Source organism: Ranitomeya imitator, chromosome 3 (assembly GCF_032444005.1).
Source record: "Ranitomeya imitator isolate aRanImi1 chromosome 3, aRanImi1.pri, whole genome shotgun sequence".
Taxonomy (NCBI): Eukaryota; Metazoa; Chordata; class Amphibia; order Anura; family Dendrobatidae; genus Ranitomeya; species Ranitomeya imitator.
Window position 1 is genome coordinate 88,083,198 of NC_091284.1, and position 22,868 is coordinate 88,106,065.

The 22,868-nt window shown below is 46.9% G+C and overlaps 1 protein-coding gene across 1 annotated transcript in view; it reads left to right on the forward strand.

Annotated features, from left to right (window-relative positions):
• The first annotated feature begins 1,528 nt into the window (after positions 1–1,528).
• Positions 1,529–22,868, forward strand: part of LHFPL7 (LHFPL tetraspan subfamily member 7) — a 267,644-nt gene continuing 246,304 nt past the window's right edge. Inside the window, exon 1 of the mRNA XM_069761064.1 lies at positions 1,529–2,159. Within this exon, the coding sequence (XP_069617165.1) occupies positions 1,830–2,159 (330 nt within the window). The 5' untranslated portion in view covers positions 1,529–1,829. The remainder of the gene's footprint in view (positions 2,160–22,868) is intronic.

The following is a 22,868-nucleotide window of genomic DNA, read 5'->3' on the forward strand; positions in this document are numbered from 1 at the left end:
CATATTACATTTTGTGATTTACTTGCTTTACTTATGTGGGATGGCTTCCCTCGAAGCTAATTTGATTATGGCTCTGTATTGGCATTTATTTTTTTTTTGATACTCAATAAAATTTATACTGAATTTTACTTAATTATCACCTGGTACTCCTTCTTCTCTTGATTCTCTATAAAAATACATTTGTGTGAAAAAGTGACAGGAGATGTCATTGACAGGCAGCAGATCACCGGAGCTGTCAGTGACAGGCAGCAGGTCACGGAGCTGTCAGTGATAGGTAGCAGGTCACAGGAGCTGTCAGTAACAGGCAGCAGGTCACAGGAGATGTCAGTGACAGGCAGAAGGTCACAGGAGCTGTCAGTGACAGGCAGCAGGTCACAGGAGCTGTCAGTGACAGGCAGCAGGTCACAGGAGATGTCAGTGACAGGCAGAAGGTCACAGGAGCTGTCAGTGACAGGCAGCAGGTCACAGGAGCTGTCAGTGACAGGCAGCAGGTCACAGGAGCTGTCAGTGACAGGCAGCAGGTCACAGGAGCTGTCAGTGACAGGCAGCAGGTCACATGAGATGTCAGTGAGAGGCAGCAGGTCACAGGAGCTGTCAGTGAGAGGCAGCAGGTTACAGGTGCTGTCAGTGACAGACAGCAGGTCACAGGAGATGTCAGTGACAGGCAGCAGGTCACAGGAGATGTCAGTGACAGGCAGCAGGTCACAGGAGCTGTCAGTGACAGGCAGCAGGTCACAGGAGCTGTCAGTGACAGGCAGCAGGTCACAGGAGCTGTCAGTGACAGGCAGCAGGTCACATGAGGTGTCAGTGAGAGGCAGCAGGTCGCAGGAGCTGTCAGTGAGAGGCAGCAGGTTGCAGGTGCTGTCAGTGACAGACAGCAGGTCACCGGAGATGTCAGTGACAGGCAGCAGGTCACAGGAGCTATCAGTGACAGGCAGCAGGTCACAGGAGCTGTCAGTGACAGGTAGCAGGTCACAGGAGCTCTCAGTGGCAGGCAGCAGGTCACAGGAGCTGTCAGTGACAGGCAGCAGGTCACAGGAGCTGTCAGTGACAGGCAGCAGGTCACCTATGCTGTCAGTGACAGGCAGCAGGTCACCTATGCTGTCAGTGACAGGCAGCAGGTCACCTATGCTGTCAGTGACAGGCAGCAGGTCACAGGAGCTGTCAGTGACAGGCAGCAGGTCTCAGGAGCTGTCAGTGACAGTTAGCAGATCACAGGAGCTGTCAGTGACAGGCTGCAGGTTACAGGAGCTGTCAGTGACAGGCAGGTCCCCAGAGTTGTCAGTGACAGGCAGCAGGTCACTGGAGCTGTCAGTGACAGGCTGCAGGTTACAGGAGCTGTCAGTGACAGGCTGCAGGTTACAGGAGCTGTCAGTGACAGGCAGCAGGTCACTGGAGCTGTCAGTGACAGGCTGCAGGTTACAGGAGCTGTCAGTGACAGGCAGCAGGTCACATGACCTGTCGGTGACAGCTCCGGGGACACCTGTGAGCGCGGCAGGTTGTGGTGCAGCCTCCTCCATTCCTTCATACTGTTTGCAGGGAGGAGGAGGAAGAGGGCAGGGACACAGGACCGGCCCTTCTTCCCTCGCTGTCATGTACAGCCAGCATCCTGCATCCTGCCTGTGACTTCTCTCAGTCACTGCCCGGGGAAGTTCCAGCGTGTGGGCAGACGTTAGTGCACTGGAGTAACTACAGCTCACCTCACCCACCCCCGTATTGGGGTAATAGTAGTGCCCCGGGTGCATCCTGATGGTGAGATAGGAGGACCCCATTGCGTTTTAGAGGGGGGAAGGAGGTGGGAGGATTTGGGATTATTTCTTACCTCCCAGATGCGTTCGCTGCTGGACAGTAAGAAGAAGAGCAGCGCGGGGCTGGATGTTGCTTTGGGGCTGGTTCCCCAGCAGCGGCGGCGGCGGCAGCCCAGGATGTTGAGCTGTGTGTCCTGCTTCTGGGTGCTGCTCTCCGCCTGCCTGGTGGCTGTCTGCAGCTTCAGCTTCCTCTCCCCGGCTTGGATAGTGCGATCCGGCGACCAGGAGCTGCAGGAGCCGGTCAGCTTCGGGCTATTGTGGCACTGCTCTGACAGCCTGGAGTTCATGTCCAGCTGCTACACCCTCGGGGGATTGGGCAAATTCAACGACATCCCGTCCAGCTCGTGGCAGGTGAGTGCAGCAATTATTATCGGGCGACTTGTGATTGGTGCGATCCACACAGGACGTGCAGACGATCCGGGGCTCCAGACATTCACCATGATCACAACTCGCACTTTACATTGTGCAGAATGATCCCATGAGTTGCAGTTGGATCCATGAGATACTTTGCAATCACTGAAATACTCAAATCCAGCCTAGGTGGTTGTGTGTATATATATTTATTACATTCGCCCCCAGTATTGTATATAGCCAATTTACGACCATGTAGACATCTCTATGTTGGGCGCAATCAGCTGCTCATTTTTTCCAAAAATCAAGAGAAATTGGAAATCTATAATAAATTGTAAAGGTTTTACGTGATCTGTGTCTATGGCTTAGAATATTGATGTGAAGACGTTACCTGCATTCACACTATGAACTGTGAAATAATGATAATTACCAATCACAGTAATATATACATAAGGCGTCCTATAAAAAAAAAATGGGGAAACAGGAGGAAAATATAGAACAACCTTTATTTGCAGGAGTTTTGGATAGTTGGCAACCCAGGCAATAAGTGGGGAAAATGAGTTAATGATATATATATATATATATATATGAATTCTGAACTTTTTATGGGTTATAATGAATTCTTCCTGCCAATCACACTGGGCAATGATCAGAAGGGTATGGAAAAAACGGCGTGACTAAACACTGTAGTAAACCAGGCATCATTATTGGAAAATATTCATTTGTGCACACATATATTACAATTTTATCATAAACTAAATGGTATTGATGCTTGTACTCCAACACCAGGATGTTCAATGTGCACCAGTGACTTATTCTTCACGACTCGTCAGATGGCCAATGTCATAAATAAGCGATTTACAGTCAATTGCAATTTTGAGACATATGATAAGCTCTTTTTATAAGGATCATGGACATTTACTTTTCCAAAAAAAACCCGTGTGGCACCTTCAAATAGAATCTTTAGTTCAACTTACCTATAAAATCCCACTTCCTCCGTTGTCCGGCCACTCCTGCTACTCTAGACTTGATATGGCACCCGTACGACGTCAGGTCGGTTGGTTATGGTGGCAAGCGGTGACCGTGGTGTCGCTGATACTTTTCATCCATAGTGATATAATATGAAAGGGGGCAACAGCCAAAGGAGCACTCACCCCCTTCCCTCCTGCGGTCCCATGAAGCCATAATAGACGAGATGTGGTCATTAACTTTGCGCCAAAGTTCGACAGGTGAGAATTACCAAAGAACAGTCATCATCGGCAACCGACGCCACATTCCTACCTGTATCGGTCCATGAAAGTTTTTTTTAACTTTTCTATAGCAAAAGTAATTTTTGCCAATTTATTATCACCTTCCTGGGGTAAATATATATTTATGGCCTCGAGTATTGTATCCGCTAAAATATCAAGAACTGCATCGTCGAAACGATTGTTCAACAGTTATTGAGCCATCAAGCTACTTGTGATGCGCTTGGCCATATAAACCCTCTGCCGGTGGGAATCCGTGTAGTGTGAATGTGGTGGTACCAGTATAGGTGGTGACTGGAAATCTGCATGCATTTTGGTTCCTTTTGACCCCCCACTTAGTATGTGTGAAGAATATGTCAGATAGGAATTCTCTGTTATGTCAATGGGAGGATGCGCCAGGTTTGGGATCATATCCAGCTTTGTGCCCTCGGTGGGCACCCCGTCATCCTTCATTTCCAACTCCAAGAGCAAAACTCCCCCAACAATCCCGATAGAGGCAATGGGTGAGTGTTAATGAGGACCCCCCCATCTCTATAATTAACTATTTCATGGGAATATAGATTGTAGACCATGTCATTTAGTTATTCAATGGTTTTCGGTTGTTTGATCATCGCGGTGTCGTAGCTGCAGAATTACCCCAGTGAGACATTATTATCATCTCCTGAAAAATCGTTTCATTAATAGTCGTCATACCCGGAGAGAAAGCCTCACATTCCTCCTGCTCTTAGTCATGTCATATCCAATAGTAGATGGGTGTAACACACGGTGTCCGCAAACACTGAGCGCACTGCGAGGGTCCGGCACTGTGAGGGTCCGAGAATTAGCTCATTGCTCCAAAGTGGGTAGACAACAAACAAGCTACAAGGAGGAAAGCTAGCATCTCGCTCATTAACATTACACTTGTGTGCCCACACGTCTACAAGTGGAGCGATAATGTGTCGCCAATTAGTCTTCCGTAGGAGGATAGGCATTATGTAGGAGTAGATTAAGAGACACTTGTCACCATCCTATATCTGCAGATGGCACCTTAATATGTCTCTGTGCAGAATGCGATCTGCGGATATTCCTGTATACCGTAACTATAAGCTCATCTCTCGTTATCGTTACCACTTTTTTCTCAGCTGAGAAGACTTTAAAAAAAAAAGAATATAGCAATAAAGCCCTGTTATTCTGCAGTTTTACAATATTCAAATAATAATAATCACCTTCATCATCCTCTTGAACTATAAAAAAGGACGTGCACACTTCTGATTTTGGGACAAGGGTGGACAATTATTAGGTTCAATAATCCGATGGTGATAAGGTCATGGAGTCATATGGTGAGATGACAGCTAATGCGCAAGAAAAGACAATGTAATTGCACAGCAAATGTGGATTTACTTTGTGCCAAACACTCGTGAATTCTTGTCCAAGTATTCTATAAAGGTCTCCATACACATTAGACTAAATTCGGTTAAACCAGTCGATATAAGCAGGATAGGTTGACAATTTAATGTATATAAGGGACTCCTGACTCCTCCCCAACATCATCCTATCATCTTGGTCAGGCAATTTGTCCACTACTCGGACAACCCCTTCTGAATCCTTATGTTTCCCTCAGTAAAATAATCTTGTATGGTGCTGATGCTGTTCCAGCGGTGTCACGCTGTTCCAGCGGTGTCGGCACTGGCTCTACCAGGGATTGCATGACATTCTGAAGTCATGCGATCACTCCAGGAAATCAGTGCTGGCTTCACTCTCCTCTCCTACAAATAAAATTGACATCCAGAGGAAGTTAGAGCTGATGTCTTGACTTGTCTGAAGGAGAGGGGGTGAAGCAAGAGCTGGTTATAATGTCACGCAAACCCCTAATAGAGCCAATGTTGACATCGTGGAACGGCACTCGTACCGGAGAAGAGTATGAATGCGATTACTTTACTGGGGAAACCTAGGGATTCAGACTGGGTTGTCTGAGTAGTGGACAACCCCCTTAACAGTAACATAGTAACATAGTAACATAGTTAGTAAGGCCGAAAAAAGACATTTGTCCATCCAGTTCAGCCTATATTCCATCATAATAAATACCCAGATCTACGTCCTTCTACAGAACCTAATAATTGTATGATACAATATTGTTCTGCTCCAGGAAGACATCCAGGCCTCTCTTGAACCCCTCGACTGAGTTCGCCATCACCACCTCCTCAGGCAAGCAATTCCAGATTCTCACTGCCCTAACAGTAAAGAATCCTCTTCTATGTTGGTGGAAAAACCTTCTCTCCTCCAGACGCAAAGAATGCCCCCTTGTGCCCGTCACCTTCCTTGGTATAAACAGATCCTCAGCGAGATATTTGTATTGTCCCCTTATATACTTATACATGGTTATTAGATCGCCCCTCAGTCGTCTTTTTTCTAGACTAAATAATCCTAATTTCGCTAATCTATCTGGGTATTGAAGTTCTCCCATCCCCTTTATTAATTTTGTTGCCCTCCTTTGTACTCTCTCTAGTTCCATTATATCCTTCCTGAGCACCGGTGCCCAAAACTGGACACAGTACTCCATGTGCGGTCTAACTAGGGATTTGTACAGAGGCAGTATAATGCTCTCATCATGTGTATCCAGACCTCTTTTAATGCACCCCATGATCCTGTTTGCCTTGGCAGCTGCTGCCTGGCACTGGCTGCTCCAGGTAAGTTTATCATTAACTAGGATCCCCAAGTCCTTCTCCCTGTCAGATTTACCCAGTGGTTTCCCGTTCAGTGTGTAATGGTGACATTGATTCCCTCTTCCCATGTGTATAACCTTACATTTATCATTGTTAAACCTCATCTGCCACCTTTCAGCCCAAGTTTCCAACTTATCCAGATCCATCTGTAGCAGAATACTATCTTCTCTTGTATTAACTGCTTTACATAGTTTTGTATCATCTGCAAATATCGATATTTTACTGTGTAAACCTTCTACCAGATCATTAATGAATATGTTGAAGAGAACAGGTCCCAATACTGACCCCTGCGGTACCCCACTGGTCACAGCGACCCAGTTAGAGACTATACCATTTATAACCACCCTCTGCTTTCTATCACTAAGCCAGTTACTAACCCATTTACACACATTTTCCCCCAGACCAAGCATTCTCATTTTGTGCACGGTATCAAACGCTTTGGAAAAATCGAGATATACCACGTCCAATGACTCACCGTGGTCCAGTCTATAGCTTACCTCTTCATAAAAAACTGATTAGATTGGTTTGACAGGAGCGATTTCTCATAAACCCATGCTGATATGGAGTTAAACAGTTATTCTCATTGAGATAATCCAGAATAACATCCCTCAGAAACCCTTCAAATATTTTACCAACAATAGAGGTTAGACTTACTGGCCTATAATTTCCAGGTTCACTTTTAGAGCCCTTTTTGAATATTGGCACCACATTTGCTATGCGCCAGTCCTGCGGAACAGACCCTGTCGCTATAGAGTCACTAAAAATAAGAAATAATGGTTTATCTATTACATTACTTAGTTCTCTTAGTACTCGTGGGTGTATGCCATCCGGACCCGGAGATTTATCTATTTTAATCTTATTTAGCCGGTTTCGTACCTCTTCTTGGGTTAGATTGGTGACCCTTAATATAGGGTTTTCATTGTTTCTTGGGATTTCACCTAGCATTTCATTTTCCACCGTGAATACCGTGGAGAAGAAGGTGTTTAATATGTTAGCTTTTTCCTCGTCATCTACAACCATTCTTTCCTCACTATTTTTTAAGGGGCCTACATTTTCAGTTTTTATTCTTTTACTATTGATATAGTTGAAGAACAGTTTGGGATTAGTTTTACTCTCCTTAGCAATGTGCTTCTCTGTTTCCTTTTTGGCAGCTTTAATTAGTTTTTTAGATAAAGTATTTTTCTCCCTATAGTTTTTTAGAGCTTCAATGGTGCCATCCTGCTTTAGTAGTGCAAATGCTTTCTTTTTACTGTTAATTGCCTGTCTTACTTCTTTGTTTAGCCACATTGGGTTTTTCCTATTTCTAGTCCTTTTATTCCCACAAGGTATAAACCGCTTACACTGCCTATTTAGGATGTTCTTAAACATTTCCCATTTATTATCTGTAGTCTCATTTCTGAGGATATTGTCCCAGTCTACCAGATTAAGTGCATCTCTAAGCTGTTCAAACTTTGCCTTCCTAAAGTTCAATATTTTTGTGACTCCCTGACAAGTCCCCCTAGTGAAAGACAGGTGAAACTGCACAATATTGTGGTCGCTATTTCCTAAATGCCCAACCACCTGCAGATTTGTTATTCTGTCAGGTCTATTAGATAGTATTAGGTCTAAAAGTGCTGCTCCTCTGGTTGGATTCTGCACCAATTGTGAAAGATAATTTTTCTTGGTTATTAGCAGAAACCTGTTGCCTTTATGGGTTTCACAGGTTTCTGTTTCCCAGTTAATATCCGGGTAGTTAAAGTCCCCCATAACCAGGACCTCATTATGGGTTGCAGCTTCATCTATCTGCTTTAGAAGTAGACTTTCCATGCTTTCTGTTATATTTGGGGGTTTGTAACAGACCCCAATGAGAATTTTGTTACCATTTTTCCCTCCATGAATTTTAACCCATATGGACTCGACATCCTCATTCCCTTCGCTAATATCCTCCCTTAAAGTGGACTTTAGACAAGACTTTACATAGAGACAAACCCCTCCTCCTCTCCGATTTTTACGATCCTTTCTAAACAGACTGTAACCCTGTAAGTTAACTGCCCAGTCATAGCTTTCATCTAACCATGTCTCGGTTATTCCCACTATGTCAAAGTTACCTGTAGATATTTCTGCTTCTAGTTCTTCCATCTTGTTTGTCAGGCTTCTGGCATTTGCGAGCATGCAGTGAATGTTTCCAGTTATGGGGAAGTTTGGAGAGATAGCTGATGGCCACAATGTGTGAGAAAAGTGGACGCCAACCGCTGTAAAATACCTAAAATAACAAACAGAGCAGGTACTCACCCTCCCCGTGTCCCTCACCGGCTCGCCACCACTGCTCCAGCCTCAATGTTCTGGCTGCAGCGGTAATAACATGTTGCCAGCGCCAGCTGTGGTCCATGAGTTTGGTGGAGGCACATGCTGCCTACTTCGGCACAGCCGCTGAGCTCAGTAATTGCCTGCAGCGGTGATGTGACCTCTCCACACAACGTCACGGCAGCAGGAAAATCACTGGGACCGGACCAGCGAAAAAGAATTCTGAAATGATTCTTCTTGGTATGATTTTTGTACATGAGAAAGACCTTTTTTCACAGAGATTTGTAGACTTTTTATATCCACTCTGCATCCAAATGAAATAGAGTATTTGAGTAGATCGGTATTGTGATGGGTGGTTTTATTCACTTGACGTTTTTGAGGAATTTTGTGGAGCAGATTCTCTCTACAATCCTCTTAAAAAATGATGTCCAAAAAAGCATGGAATGCTCTTCATGTTCATTTCATTGGGAAATCCACTTTGTTGTTTATTTGAGGAGTTTTTCAAAGTTTTTTTTTTCCTAAATAGGTTTTGAAAAATGTCTAATAGAAGAGAAAAAAAAAGATGATGTGTCACTTCTTTGAAGCGAATCCTGTTGGATTTTGCTCCTAACTTGCCCCTTTCTAATCAAAAAGCTGTAAAGAAAGCTCGAGAAACAAAACTCTTCAGGACAAGAAAAACTCTTCGAAATACTCGCCTAAAAGGAAAGTTTCCTGAAGCAGTTTCCACTTGTAAAACGCTGATTTGTATAAAGGGCATGACTCTTTCCTGATCCCCTTGCCAGCACGGTGAATGTGTAGCCTGGTGAGTACATATAGCGTTTTCCCTTTTGCTTCACTCATGAATCATCGTGTGGTGACTTCATTCTGCGTCCTCAGGGTTATAACCTGGAGAGAAGGAGCTATAATCGCATCTGCTGGATTTATACAGCTACATACAGTCATGTGCCGACTAGACGTGCGCGGCCTCACTCAATTCAGATGTATGGAGCGAGGTCGGATACAGTCTAGTCGGCATGTGGCAGGGAGTAAGTGCAGCGCCCCAGAGTCCTGGTCGTTGCAGTAATGTCGCTCTGCCACTAAGGGGAGTGATGTTATGTCTGATTGCACTAAAGGAGTTCACCTGACCAGGTATCACAAGCACACATTACACTTCACACTCCGGCCACCAGGGGGAGCAAAAGGCACTATGTATTAGGCCGCTCCTCACACTGGTAAAACTGGGGGTCGGATAGGAAGTTAGAACAGAACGCAGCCTGGGAGAGCTCCAGGGCGGACCTGTCAGGGGTGGGTTCCTGACAGGGGCCAAGCAGAAAGGATAGAGATTGACGGAACCGCGCCTGCACTACCTGGCGGGGGTATCCCAAGGAAGGACACGAAGAGAAGGATATTGTGGAAAAGTGAGACACGAGATCAAAGCACAAAGGAGAGCCAGTAGGAGTCGTGCCCCAAGAACAGCAACATCCTACTGAGGCGCGTAGCCGGTGACCGGAACACCGAGGGAGTAACTGACTTCAAGCATTACTTCAAATACCGCAGGACAGTTGATTATAGGTTGGCTATCTACCATACATCACCTAAGAAGACATAGGGGACAAGCGTGGAGAGGGGCGTCTCTAGGGTCCCTGAATAGCTCCGAGCCTTCCCGTCAAACGGCTGCGTCCTATCCAGATAAACTTGGGGCACGGAGAGAGAGAAGGAACGAACACGAGAGTTGTGAGGACTATCCCGAATGCTCAGCAGGGAAGAACTACAACACACAGGCGCTAGTTGGTAGGCACTGATTTCCACCTGAAAGGAAACTCTGGATGTGCCTTCCGACCGGCCGGTCTCAGACAGCCCTGTTAACAGTGCTCTGGATTGAGGATCCCGAAGTCTTCAGTAAAGAGGTAAAGAGACTGCAACCTTGTGTCCTCGTTATTAACTGCACCTCACACCATCGCCACCTACAGTACTGGGAAGCCCTGGGGACATACTTCACCTGTGGGAAGGTATACCATCTAGCTGCCATTCCATCACCCCATCGGACCCCTAAGCAGCGTCGGTCACCCTGACTGAATACCATAGGTGGCGTCACGAACCCTTTACAAACTACCATCACCCCTTTCATAGGACGCCCCTTAGCAGGGTCACGGACCGGTTCCAGCCACCGTGACAACTCCAGCACCGAGATAGGACCGGTACCGAGTAACCCGTGGCCCTGTGTCTGGGGGCGCTCCATATACAAATCACATGGTTGCGGTCACATGACTGCCCGCTCCTGGCGCCAGAGAAGAATCCTCGTAGTGCGCAGTGTCTGCGATGTGAGGACTCACAAGTCTGCAGTCACATAGAGTGACTGCCAACTTATAGCCTAAGGCTGGTAAACCCCTTTAATAACCTGGCATGCTTGGAACACTTATGAAACGTAATTATTTATGCAAATTAGCTCTATCCCAGAACAGAACAAAACTTGTCTCTCAAGTGCCACCTAGTGGTGGTAGCTACTGCCAGTAAGTTGCACTTGTGAGATAGTTTTGTTTTGTGAGACAACTAATTTGAAAACTTAGTTTTCCCTTGCAGCATTGGCAATAGGATTCCATACTTGTCTGGCCTCATCTAAGAAAGCTTGTGTCACCAGCGCTAGACCTAATTTAGATATTCTTTGCCACGAAAAGACATTTGGTTCCCAACCCCTCCCTGAAGAACTGTGTAACTATTACTTTCTGACTTGTTTCTAGAGTTAAACACCTTGTCAAAATCTTTGCGCTCCCCCGTTTCCGACAGCTCTTTTTCATTTTGTGAAGCGTCGCTCCTTTGTGGAGATATTCACATTTGTTTATTCTGGAGCGCAGTATGTGAAATCTCTGCTTAGAGACCAACTGTTAGTCTTTTATGGGGGTGCACACTTTCATCCCTCCCTCCTAAAAGATGTCAATCACAGCTAAGCAGCTGATTTAGCAGTCTCAGATGCTGCCGAGGTTTGAGGGAGTGGTGAACTCGCAGAGCACACTGGAGGTGTGCGCTTTCACACCAGTTGGTCTGTAAGCAGAGATTTTACATACTGCGCTCCAAAAGAAGCAAATGTGAATATCTCTGCAATGGTGTGACGCAGCACAAAATCGGAAAAAATGTCCAAATCAGAAGACTTCAACGATTTTTACAAGGGGCGTAGCTCAATTTTTTTGAGCAATTTACAGGTTCTCTTTAAAAGGAGTCGTCACTTGAAACCGACAGTATAAACTTGTCGGAGATATAGCTCCTACAAAAATGTCACCCATAGTTTTTTAATCATTTCCTCCACCATAGCTGTAGAAAAAGACCTGGACCACACATCCAAAACATATAGACTGAGTTATTGCGGATATGCAAAAATTGACAAAACTGAGCAGAAGCTTCTTAGTTTAATATTCTGATTAAACTGTATGAAGCCCACTGCCACGTCATCGTGAACCACTCAGTGGGTATCTATCTTTAAAGGTGAGGTACTATGGGCTGACTGCAGCCGCAGCAATGGTGCATCGGCAGGGAGCGCAAATTGGTGCCTCACAGCACCGATGCTGCACGACTGAGTCCCCATGACTCCAAGTCACTGGCACAGCACAACAGTAATAATGGCCGGCACCAACACCATCTGAGTAGATCTGAAAAACTTTCATTTTTGCTTAGTTGCAATAGATCATAGGTTAAGTTTTCGAAGTGCGGTCCATGTCTTTTTCTACAGCTCTGGGCCATTGCCTCCAAGATGCAAAGAAGTGAACCAAGAGGCTGAGTGCACTGCTCCACCTCACTGTCATGCTGCTATACTGCCACTGTGTGCTGATTTGTATGCCGCCTTGCCTGGAGTGAGCACTGTCTGCAGAGAATGTACAGGCCAGTGCTGTCAATCACCAGTGTGGGAGGCGGAGTCATGGATTGGGCGGAGCAACGCATTGATCTTCTTGGTCACATAAAGAGGTTTCCAAACACCCTATGAAGCATCAGTTTCTACAGAATGGAGTCAGTCATTAGGGTATGTGCACACAACGTTTTTTTCAGGCGGGCAAACATGCCAAGCTTTTCAAAAGAAAGATCCTTCAGAAAATACTAGTGTTTTTTTTCCTGAACCATTTATTTTTTTTATCGTTGTTTTTTGATATTTTTGTCCAGCTGGCATTTTTGGTGCTTCTTTTTTACTGGCATTCCAGAACATTTTTTTAACTAACATTGAAGAAACCGCTAGCAGTATTGTAAATTATAGAGCATCTTCAGTGGAAAACGTCTGAAGAACGGTCAGGTCACTTCTTTTAACCACTTGGCATCTACGGAACCTCACGTGGTTAAAAGATTGAACATATGAACAGCAAATAGTTTTTCCATAAAAATTATGTTCATTCTTTGGTGCGTTTAGTTAGTGCTTTTTCAGGCGTTTTTTTGTAGTGGAATCCGCCTGAAAAAGCTGTTGTGTGAACACGCTGTAAAGGAGAAATTTTTTAATTTTTTTTTTCATTTCCTACAAGGCTATGTGCTTGGTTTTTACTGTAAATTTGCGCTACCTGACTTTCTTTAAGGCTGCCGTCACACTGGCAGTATTTGGTCAGTATTTTACTTCAGTATTTGTAAGCCAAAACCAGGAGTGGAACAATTAGAGGAAAAGTATAATAGAAACATATGCACCACTTCTGGATTTATCACCCACTCCTGGTTTTGGCTTATAAATACTGATGTAAAAAATACTGACCAAATACTGCTAGCATGATCGTGGTCTAAAAGAAGACGACATCATAGTTCTCGGCTGATTGTTGCTAATTTGGTTTTTTTTCTACCCTCTGATGAAACCTTTCTGGTAGCTACTAAGAACAATCTAAGTCCCGGTTAAAGCACTTTTCCAACGTTAATGATGTAAATATTCTCAGCATTGTATCTATAACACATCGATGGTATATGTGAAGATGGAGCAGAGCTGAGTGAGTAACTTCATTGTTTGGAACAACTTTGAGATTTTTTGGGGGGTTAAAATAATGTAGTAGGTTTGCACGCAGTCCTATGTAAAACACAGTATAATATAACTATGTCTCCCAAATGCCAAACACAGCTTTGCTCTAATATCTGCATGGCCTAGGGATGATGATATGCCGCCATGCTGCTATACCGCCACTGTGTGCTATGGAATGCAGAGCAGGTGATTGGCACAACTAATTTCATGTCTGCACAAAAAATGGACAGAGAGAGTCTGATTGTGGGAAGATGGGATTTGTTCCTCTTTTAGTAGTCTGTTTCTGTGTGAATTGTGCCCAAATCTAAAGGCTTTTTTTATTCCCCAGAAGGATGGACCAGTGCACCTTTTGTGATGCTGATAAGTTGTTTGAAAACAGGAGCATCATTAGTGAGTCCGAGCACGGGGCCCGTTACATCACTGTGTGCGCAGAACACTGGGACCTGCCAGCTTTATATACGACCATTGTCTTGCTGGGCGAGCTGTCAGAATAGCACACAATCCTTTTGGTAATGGGATTGTAAGCATCCAGTTTCTCATGTATGTGGTCGGAGGGAGGGCTGAGATGTTCCAGAATGGTAGGAGGTCCTCCATACCCCCGTGACCCCCGCTGCACACAATGCTTCATACTATTGTTAAATAGTAGTCAGTTCTAGGTATTGCTCTGTCACATATATATACTATATATATATATATATATATATATATATACACGGCATATATAACGAAGAAAAATAGCAACAAGCACTGTAGGTTGGGTGGGAGATGGCCCCAAGAATTCTTCCAACCAGCATTATAAGAAAAAAAAAATCGGCATTACTCCAGTATAAGACCGGGGTCACACTAGCGTATAACATGGACGAGTGCTACGTGAGAAAACATCGCATAGCACTCGGCCCAGTGTTAATCTATGGGGCCGATCATATCTGCGATTATTTTCTCACAGCATGCTGCGGTTGTCACTGACACTCGGCTCACTCACATATAAGCCTATGGGTGCGAGTGAGACAGCGCACATCACTCAGACATCATCCGAGTGCGGTGCGTTATACACCGACACCGGCAATGGAGGAGATGGAGAAATTCATTTCTCCGCCTCCTCCGCAGCTGTGCTCCGATCCTCCCTGTGCGAGAGAATCGGAGCACAGACGCATGACACTCGCACAGAGCAGGAGCCAAGGGTCATTAGCATATTGCATCTGATGCCCTCGCATCACATGCCATATGCTAGTATGACCCCAGCCTAAAAAAGACTTTCTTTACAGTGGGCATGAGATTTCTGTTACATGGAATCTGTCAGCAGGATTGTGCGCAGTAACCTACAGAAACTGTCAGGTTGGCGCCATTATACTGATTAGGGCCCCTTTCCACTTGCGAGGAAAACGGACAAGTGCAATCCGATAAAAAATCGGATTGCTCTCGGACCAATGTTATTCAATAGGTGACATTCCATTTGCGATTTTTTTCTCAGCTGAAATCGGACTGAGAAAAAAATCGAAGCATGCTGCGATTTGCTGCGGGTCTCGGATGAGACTCGCCAATGCAAGTCAATGGGTGCGAGAAAAAAAACGGATGGAATACGGATGTTCCGTATGCCATGCGTTTTTTTTTTTATCGCACCCATTGACTTGCATTGGCGAGTCTCGTCCGAGACTCACAGCAAATCGCAGCATGCTGCGATTTTTTTCTCAGTCCGATTTCGGCTGAGAAAAAAATCGCAAATGAAAAGACACCTATTGAATAACATTAGTCCGAGTGCAATCCGATTTTTTATCGGATTGCACTCGTCTGTTTTACTCGCAAGTGGAAATGAGCCCTTAGAGTGATACCTGGGTTGAGGAAATCCGTCTTGTGGTTGTTGTTTAAGTTTTATTTTCAGTCAATCTGTTTAGCAGTCGCAAATCATGCAGTCGACGAAAACTAAATCTCCGAGCACGCCAAAATACTCGGAGACCACCCGAGCATGTTCGGGGAGACCACCCGAGCATGTTCGGGGAGACCCAAGCAACGAGTATACTTGCTCATCACTAGTCACCAGGTTTTTGCTACGAAATGTTAGAGCACCATGATGAATTGGCAGAGACCCTGATTCCAGCGATGTGTCATTTGCTTGGCTCCTTGTATTTTTTTTTATACAATCACTCTTTTCTCTACTGCAGATCTAGCAACCACGCCCACATCACTGATTGTACACAGAAAGCTGCCACTGTGCATAGGCAGAAAGCTGCCAATCAGCTGCTGATAAAACAGTGGTTTTGTCGAAACTACAGCAAGCAGCCCAGTATGTGACACATCGCTGGAATCAGAGTCTCTTCCCTACATTATGCTGCTGACAGATTCCCTTTAAATTGATGGTAGTGACTGAATATCAATAGTTGCACACCGCTAAGGCCATCCCAGTTTACCAGCACTCTGATTGTATTTTTATCCCTCCCTATCATCCATAATCTTCTCAAACCAGAGGGGGACAATTCTGCTTGATCCTATAGAAATTTCTGTGGCTGCTAGTTAGACCGTCGATTATATTGTGTTACGAGTGTGATTCATCTGATCATTTACTGTAGGATTTATTTAGATCACATGAATGATCTTCAAGTGTTGAAGGCTATTGTATAGTCGGCATTTGTCACCCATATTTGATTGTCATGATTGCCAAAATGGCAAACCCAATTCCCAGATATCAGCTTATATCAATGGGACTACTGATAATCATCTGATCAGCATTGGGACATCAGCTAAAAACTCATGGTGGGTAGTGGCAGGCAGCCACATGGAGTGATCCGAAGTGCAGGCAGCCACATAGCGTGATCCTAAGGGCAAGCAGCCACACGGTGTGATCCTAAGGGCAGGCAGCCACATGGAGTGATCCGAAGTGCAGGCAGCCACATAGCGTGATCCTAAGGGCAAGCAGCCACACGGTGTGATCCTAAGGGCAGGCAGCCACATGGAGTGATCCGAAGTGCAGGCAGCCACATAGCGTGATCCTAAGGGCAAGCAGCCACACGGTGTGATCCTAAGGGCAGGCAGCCACATGGCGTGATCCTAAGGGCAGGCAGCCACACGGTGTGATCCTAAGGGCAGGCAGCCACATGGCGTGATCCTAAGGGCAGGCAGCCACATGGTGTGATCCGAAGTGCAGGCAGCCACATAGCGTGATCCTAAGGGCAGGCAGCCACACGGTGTGATCCTAAGGGCAGGCAGCCACATGGCGTGATCCTAAGGGCAGGCAGCCACATGGTGTGATCCTAAGGGCAGGCAGCCACATGGAGTGATCCGAAGTTCAGGCAGCCACATAGCGTGATCCTAAGGGCAAGCAGCCACACGGTGTGATCCTAAGGGCAGGCAGCCACATGGCGTGATCCTAAGGGCAGGCAGCCACATGGCGTGATCCTAAGGGCAGGCAGCCACACGGTGTGATCCTAAGGGCAGGCAGCCACACGGTGTGATCCTAAGGGCAGGCAGCCACATGGCGTGATCCTAAGGGCAGGCAGCCACATGGTGTGATCCTAAGGGCAGGCAGCCACATGGTGTAATCCTAAGGGCAAGCAGCCACACGGTGTGATCCTAAGGGCAGGCAGCCACATGGTGTGATCCTAAGGGCAGGCAGCCACATGGCGTGATCCTAAGGGCAGGCAGCCACATGGTGTGATCCTAAGGGCAGGCAGCCACATGGCGTGATCCTAAGGGCAGGCAGCCACATGGTGTGATCCTAAGGGCAGGCAGCCACATGGCGTGATCCTAAGGGCAAGCAGCGACACGGCGTGATCCTAAGGGCAGGCAGCCACACGGCGTGATCCTAAGGGCAAACAGCCACACGGTGTGATCCTAAGGGCAGGCAGCCACACGGTGTGATCCTAAGGGCAAGCAGCCACACGGTGTGATCCTAAGGGCAGGCAGCCACATGGCGTGATCCTAAGGGCAGGTAGCCACACGGTGTGATCCTAAGGGCAAGCAGCCACACGGTGTGATCCTAAGGGCAAGCAGCCACACGGTGTGATCCTAAGGGCAGGCAGCCACACGGTGTGATCCTAAGGGCAGGCAGCCACACGGTGTGATCCTAAGGGCAGACAGCCACACGGTGTGATCCTAAGGGCAGGCAGCCACATGGTGTGATCCTAAGGGCAGGCAGCCACATGGTGTGATCCTAAGGGCAGGCAGCCACACGGTGTGATCCTAAGGGCAAGCAGCCACACGGTGTGATCCTAAGGGCAAGCAGCCACACGGTGTGATCCTAAGGGCAGGCAGCCACATGGCGTGATCCTAAGGGCAGGCAGCCACACGGTATGATCCTAAGGGCAGGCAGCCACATGGCGTGATCCTAAGGGCAGGCAGCCGACACGGTGTGATCCTAAGGGTAGGCAGCCACACGGTGTGATCCTAAGGGCAGGCAGCCACATGGTGTGATCCTAAGGGCAGGCAGCCACACGGTGTGATCCTAAGGGCAGGCAGCTACATGGTGTGATCCTAAGGGCAGGCAGCCGACACGGTGTGATCCTAAGGGCAGGCAGCCACACGGTGTGATCCTAAGGGCAGGCAGCCACACGGTGTGATCCTAAGGGCAGGCAGCCACATGGTGTGATCCTAAGGGCAAGCAGCCACACGGTGTGATCCTAAGGGCAGGCAGCCACACGGTGTGATCCTAAGGGCAGGCAGCCACACGGTGTGATCCTAAGGGCAGGCAGCCACACGGTGTGATCCTAAGGGCAGGCAGCCACACGGTGTGATCCTAAGGGCAGGCAGCCACACGGTGTGATCCTAAGGGCAGGCAGCCACACGGTGTGATCCTAAGGGCAGGCAGCCACATGGTGTGATCCTAAGGGCAGGCAGCCACATGGTGTGTTCCTAAGGGCAGGCAGCCACACGGTGTGATCCTAAGGGCAGGCAGCCACATGGTGTGATCCTAAGGGCAAGTAGCCACATGATGTGATCCTAAGGGCAGGCAGCCACACGGTGTGATCCTAAGGGCAGGCAGCCACACGGTGTGATCCTAAGGGCAGGCAGCCACACGGTGTGATCCTAAGGGCAGGCAGCCACACGGTGTGATCCTAAGGGCAGGCAGCCACACGGTGTGATCCTAAGGGCAGGCAGCCACATGGTGTGATCCTAAGGGCAGGCAGCCACATGGTGTGATCCTAAGGGCAGGCAGCCACATGGTGTGATCCTAAGGGCAGCCTTAGAACTAGACTTAGGGTATGTGCACACGTTGCGGATTTCCTGCGGATCCGCAGCGTTTTTTGCCTTGCAGAAACGCTGCAGATCCGCAAGTGATTTACAGTACAATGTAAATCAATAGGAAAAAAAAATGCTGTGCAGATGGTGTGGAAAATTCCATGCGGAAAACGCTGCGGATTAAAAGAAGTAGCATGTAATTTCTTTTGTGCGGATCTGCAGCGTTTTTGTACCCATTCCATTATAGAAATCCGCAGGGGTAAAAAAAAAGCAATAAATCCGCAGCAAATCCACGCAAAAAACGCATCAAATCCGCACCTGCGTTTTCAGCCAAGAGATGCAGAATCGCCACAAAAAATTCCTGAGGCTAACCCGCAACGTGTGCACATAGCCTAACAGCTAGACACAATACTCAAGCAATGCGTGACTGGTCCATGTGGCTTTACATCGGCCCAAACAGGAAGCAAGATGGCATCCACAGGTTCCACATTGCAGAGCACAGTAACAGCCTCCAGTGGTAAGGAGTGGAATTGCAGCACAATTTAACAAAGTGAATAATAGCAGCCACTAGTGGTCGGTCCTTACAAGGACGCACAGAATCCTGACACTGATGTTCGTGCACCATAGTAGGACATTCACACATGGGTTTCTGTCTTGCGGGACAACTTCGAGATGCGATAGATTGCTTCGGAAATACAATTTGGATTTTCCTGAATGTTTATGATCGGTTCCATAAAGGGAAGTTGCAGGAAGTATAATTATCCCATGGCTTTTACTGTCCGGCAGTCTCATGAAGAATGAATGGAGCAACAGTGCACATGATCGACTACCACTACATCCAAAGAGGCCCGGTTCTCCTGTGGAGGGTCCCAGTGGTCGGACCCTTAGTGATTGGGTAGTTATCTTGAGAATACCTCTTTAAAGGGAAATTGTCAACAGGTTTTTGCAATATAATCTGAGAGCTCTGTATAACCCGCCCACATCAGCTTTCTGTGTACACTGTATACTGACAGAAAGCTGCCAGTGTCGTGGACGGAATTACACAGAACAGTTGTCTAGCAGGCTCGAGACATCTAGTCCTTTAGGCCGGTTTCACACGTCAGTGGCTCCGGTACGTGAGGTGACAGTTTCCTCACGTACCGGAGCCACTGACACACGTAGACACATTAAAATCAATGCATCTTTTCAGATGTCATTGATATTTTGCGGACTGTGTCTCCGTGTGCCAAACACAGAGACATGTCAGTGTTCATGGGAGCGCACGGATTACACGGACCCATTAAAGTCAATGGGTCCGTGTAAAACACGTACCGCACACGGACGTTGTCCGTGTGCAGTCCGTGTGCCGTGCAGGAGACAGCGCTACAGTAAGCGCTGTCCCCCCCACTGGTGCTGAAGCCCCATTCATATCTTCCCTGCAGCAGCGTTTGCTGTAGAGAAGATATGAATATTAGTGTGTAAAGTCATTATCCAGGTCCCCACCCCCTCCCACCCCCTGTGCGCCCCCCCCCCACCCCCCCGCTGTGATTAAAATACTCACCTAGCTTCCGGATCCCTCGCAGCGTCCTGTCCTGGCCGCACCTTGTACTGTATGAGCGGTCACATGGGGCTGCCGATTACAATCATGAATATGCGGCTCCACCTCCCGAAGGGGGTGGGAGGAGGTTGGGGACCTGGATATTGATTCTGCACACTAATATTCATATCTTCTCTACAGCAAACGATGCTGCAGGGAAGATATGAATGGGGCTTCAGCACGATGCGGGGGACAGCGCTAAACTTTAGCACTGTCTCCGGCACGGTGCGTGTGGTACCCAGTGGGCACACGTGTGCCACACTGATGTACCACAGAAACGCACCGGCACACGGACACAGATAGTTCCGGTACGGATTTTTCCGGTACCGGAATTATCTGGACGTGTGAGACTGGCCTTAGTGATAGTCTCCTGCTGATAAAACACTGATTTTATTGAAACACACAGCCTAGTAAGTGATACATCACTGGACTCAGGATCTCAGCCCTTACACCATGCTGCTCTCATATTACAGAGCAATAACCTACTGACAGATTATTTTTAAGTGTCACAATACGACACTACGATCTCAATGTCGCCGTGTGCCCCGGCCTAAAAAGACATCTTAAAGGCACCCAAGTGACCAATGACTTTTTTTTGTAAGAAGGTGATAATGGTCTTTCAGCAACATTAAGAACAATTATCCTTCCAGTTTACTAATGATCTCGCAGCGTTTTTCCTAGAAGCTGATATTTTCCGTTGTTTCTTACACTGTACGGTGCTTCAATTAATCTAAGTGCTTTATGGCGTGGCGGGGGCGGCCGCCAGGGGTTTTCTTCATACTGAGATTCGCCAAGCAGATGAACACTTAGTGGCCTTCGTCCAACCCTGAGAATATGGAAGCCAACAACCGTCCATCCCCACCTAGAGCTTTCCACCAGCTGAACCTCTGCCCAACGTCGGGCGGATGATCCAGAACAATCATTTCATCGGTGTCATTTCATTACATCCATTACCCTGATTAGACGCATCGACTGCTAATTGGTCCTCACTTCTACAGATACAATGCGGGTGCAGAACAATTGTTCTCATTCTCTCCATTAGTTCTTAGAAGTGTCCTTGATGGATAATGCCTGGATACCATCGCGCTCTCATTATACTTGGGTGGAATACATATTGGAGTGTAATCTTGTCCCAATACTCAGGGCACAATGGTTGGAATACATCAACTAATCGAGTCTCATCTATTCATCCGTGACACTGTAAAAGCTAAGAGTTTATGACTTCTTCAGTAAAGAAGGAAGCATTGTACTAAATACGGATAAAAGCAAAGGCACCGGAAAAATGGTAGTAATGTCAGCACCAGAATCGGACACTTACACTTCATACATAGGGCACTAAAAAAACACGGAGTTCAGTATAGAGGTGAATGATTATAAATTTCAGGCTATTCTAGCTGGTAACCAGGACTTGAAGCACAGCAGTGTGGCACCCTCAGGATGCTTAAGATATGGGATAGTTGGCTGATCTCTAAGGGTCCCATTTTCCCTGCCAGTCCCATAGACAATGAATGGAGTAGTGGTGCGCATGCACAACCATCTCTCCAATTGGGGCACGTCAGCCCTGCTTTCGGGATTGGTGGAGGTGCCAACTGCTCCCAACGCCCTAATTTGTGACAACTCGTTTAAAGGGTCTCCCATTTTTAGAAACGATTCCAGTCATGTAAAATAACAAAGGCAAACCGTATTCAGGATGTCTTTGTTATTTTCCATTATGGGAATCTTTTGAGCTTTGCTTTTCTAAAAGTAGAAACCGCTTTACCTTACGGTGCATTTACACGTCCTGACTGACGCTGATAAATGACCACCAATCAGCTACACATATGATCTTTCTGTACGCACAGATTATCATTGCTCTCGGCAGCACGTGTCTTATTTACACACGACAATGTGCTGCCGGGAATTTTGATTTTTAAGCAAACTTAAAGGGAATCTGTCAGCTGATACATGCTGACCACAGAATCAGCCATGTACGATCATAGCCATGTATGTCTGTCTAGGAAATGCTGCGGCAAAATATTTTTAGTCGGGGACTGAGCCGCCCTATTGACTAATCGTATAAGCGGGTCCTCGGCGGCTTCTCCCCTATCGCTGACAGTGGCTGACAAGCCTTTATGAGCATGCAGGCAGAGGCTTGTCAGTCATTGTGAGTGGGCGGGGAGAAGCCGCCAGGGACCCGCCTCTATGACTAGTCAGTAGCACGGCTCAGTCCCCGGCAGCTATGGCTGTGATCATATAGCCAGTGGCTGATACATGCTGCTCACAGATTTGTGCAGCAAGAATCAGCTGTCAGGTTCCCTTTAAAAATCATTCACCGATGAAGGAGAATTTTGCTCCTTTATTGAGTGATCAGTTGCTTGTTCAGACAGACCAATAATAGGGAAGCGAACATCCCTAGGAATGCTAATTCCCTATTATTCCCAGCGCAAAACCATCCTTGACCAATTCTTTTAGAGTCTTCTTATTTAGGGTTCGTTCACACTGCGTATAACATGACCGAGTGCTCCGCGAGGTTTTATCAGATCGCACTCTTTGCCAATGTTCTACTATGGGGCAGTGCAGATCTGTCATTATTTTCTCTTGACGATTCGGCATGCTGAGAGTGAATCCGATATCTCGATACAACTCTATGGGTGGGTGTTAAACATCGGACTGCACTCAGATGTCATCTGATATACCCTCGCGGAGACCATGGAGCAGATGGAGAAATTAATTTCTCCATCTTCTCCGCACCTGTGATACGATTCTATCATGCGAGAGAATCGGACGACACTTGGATAGAGT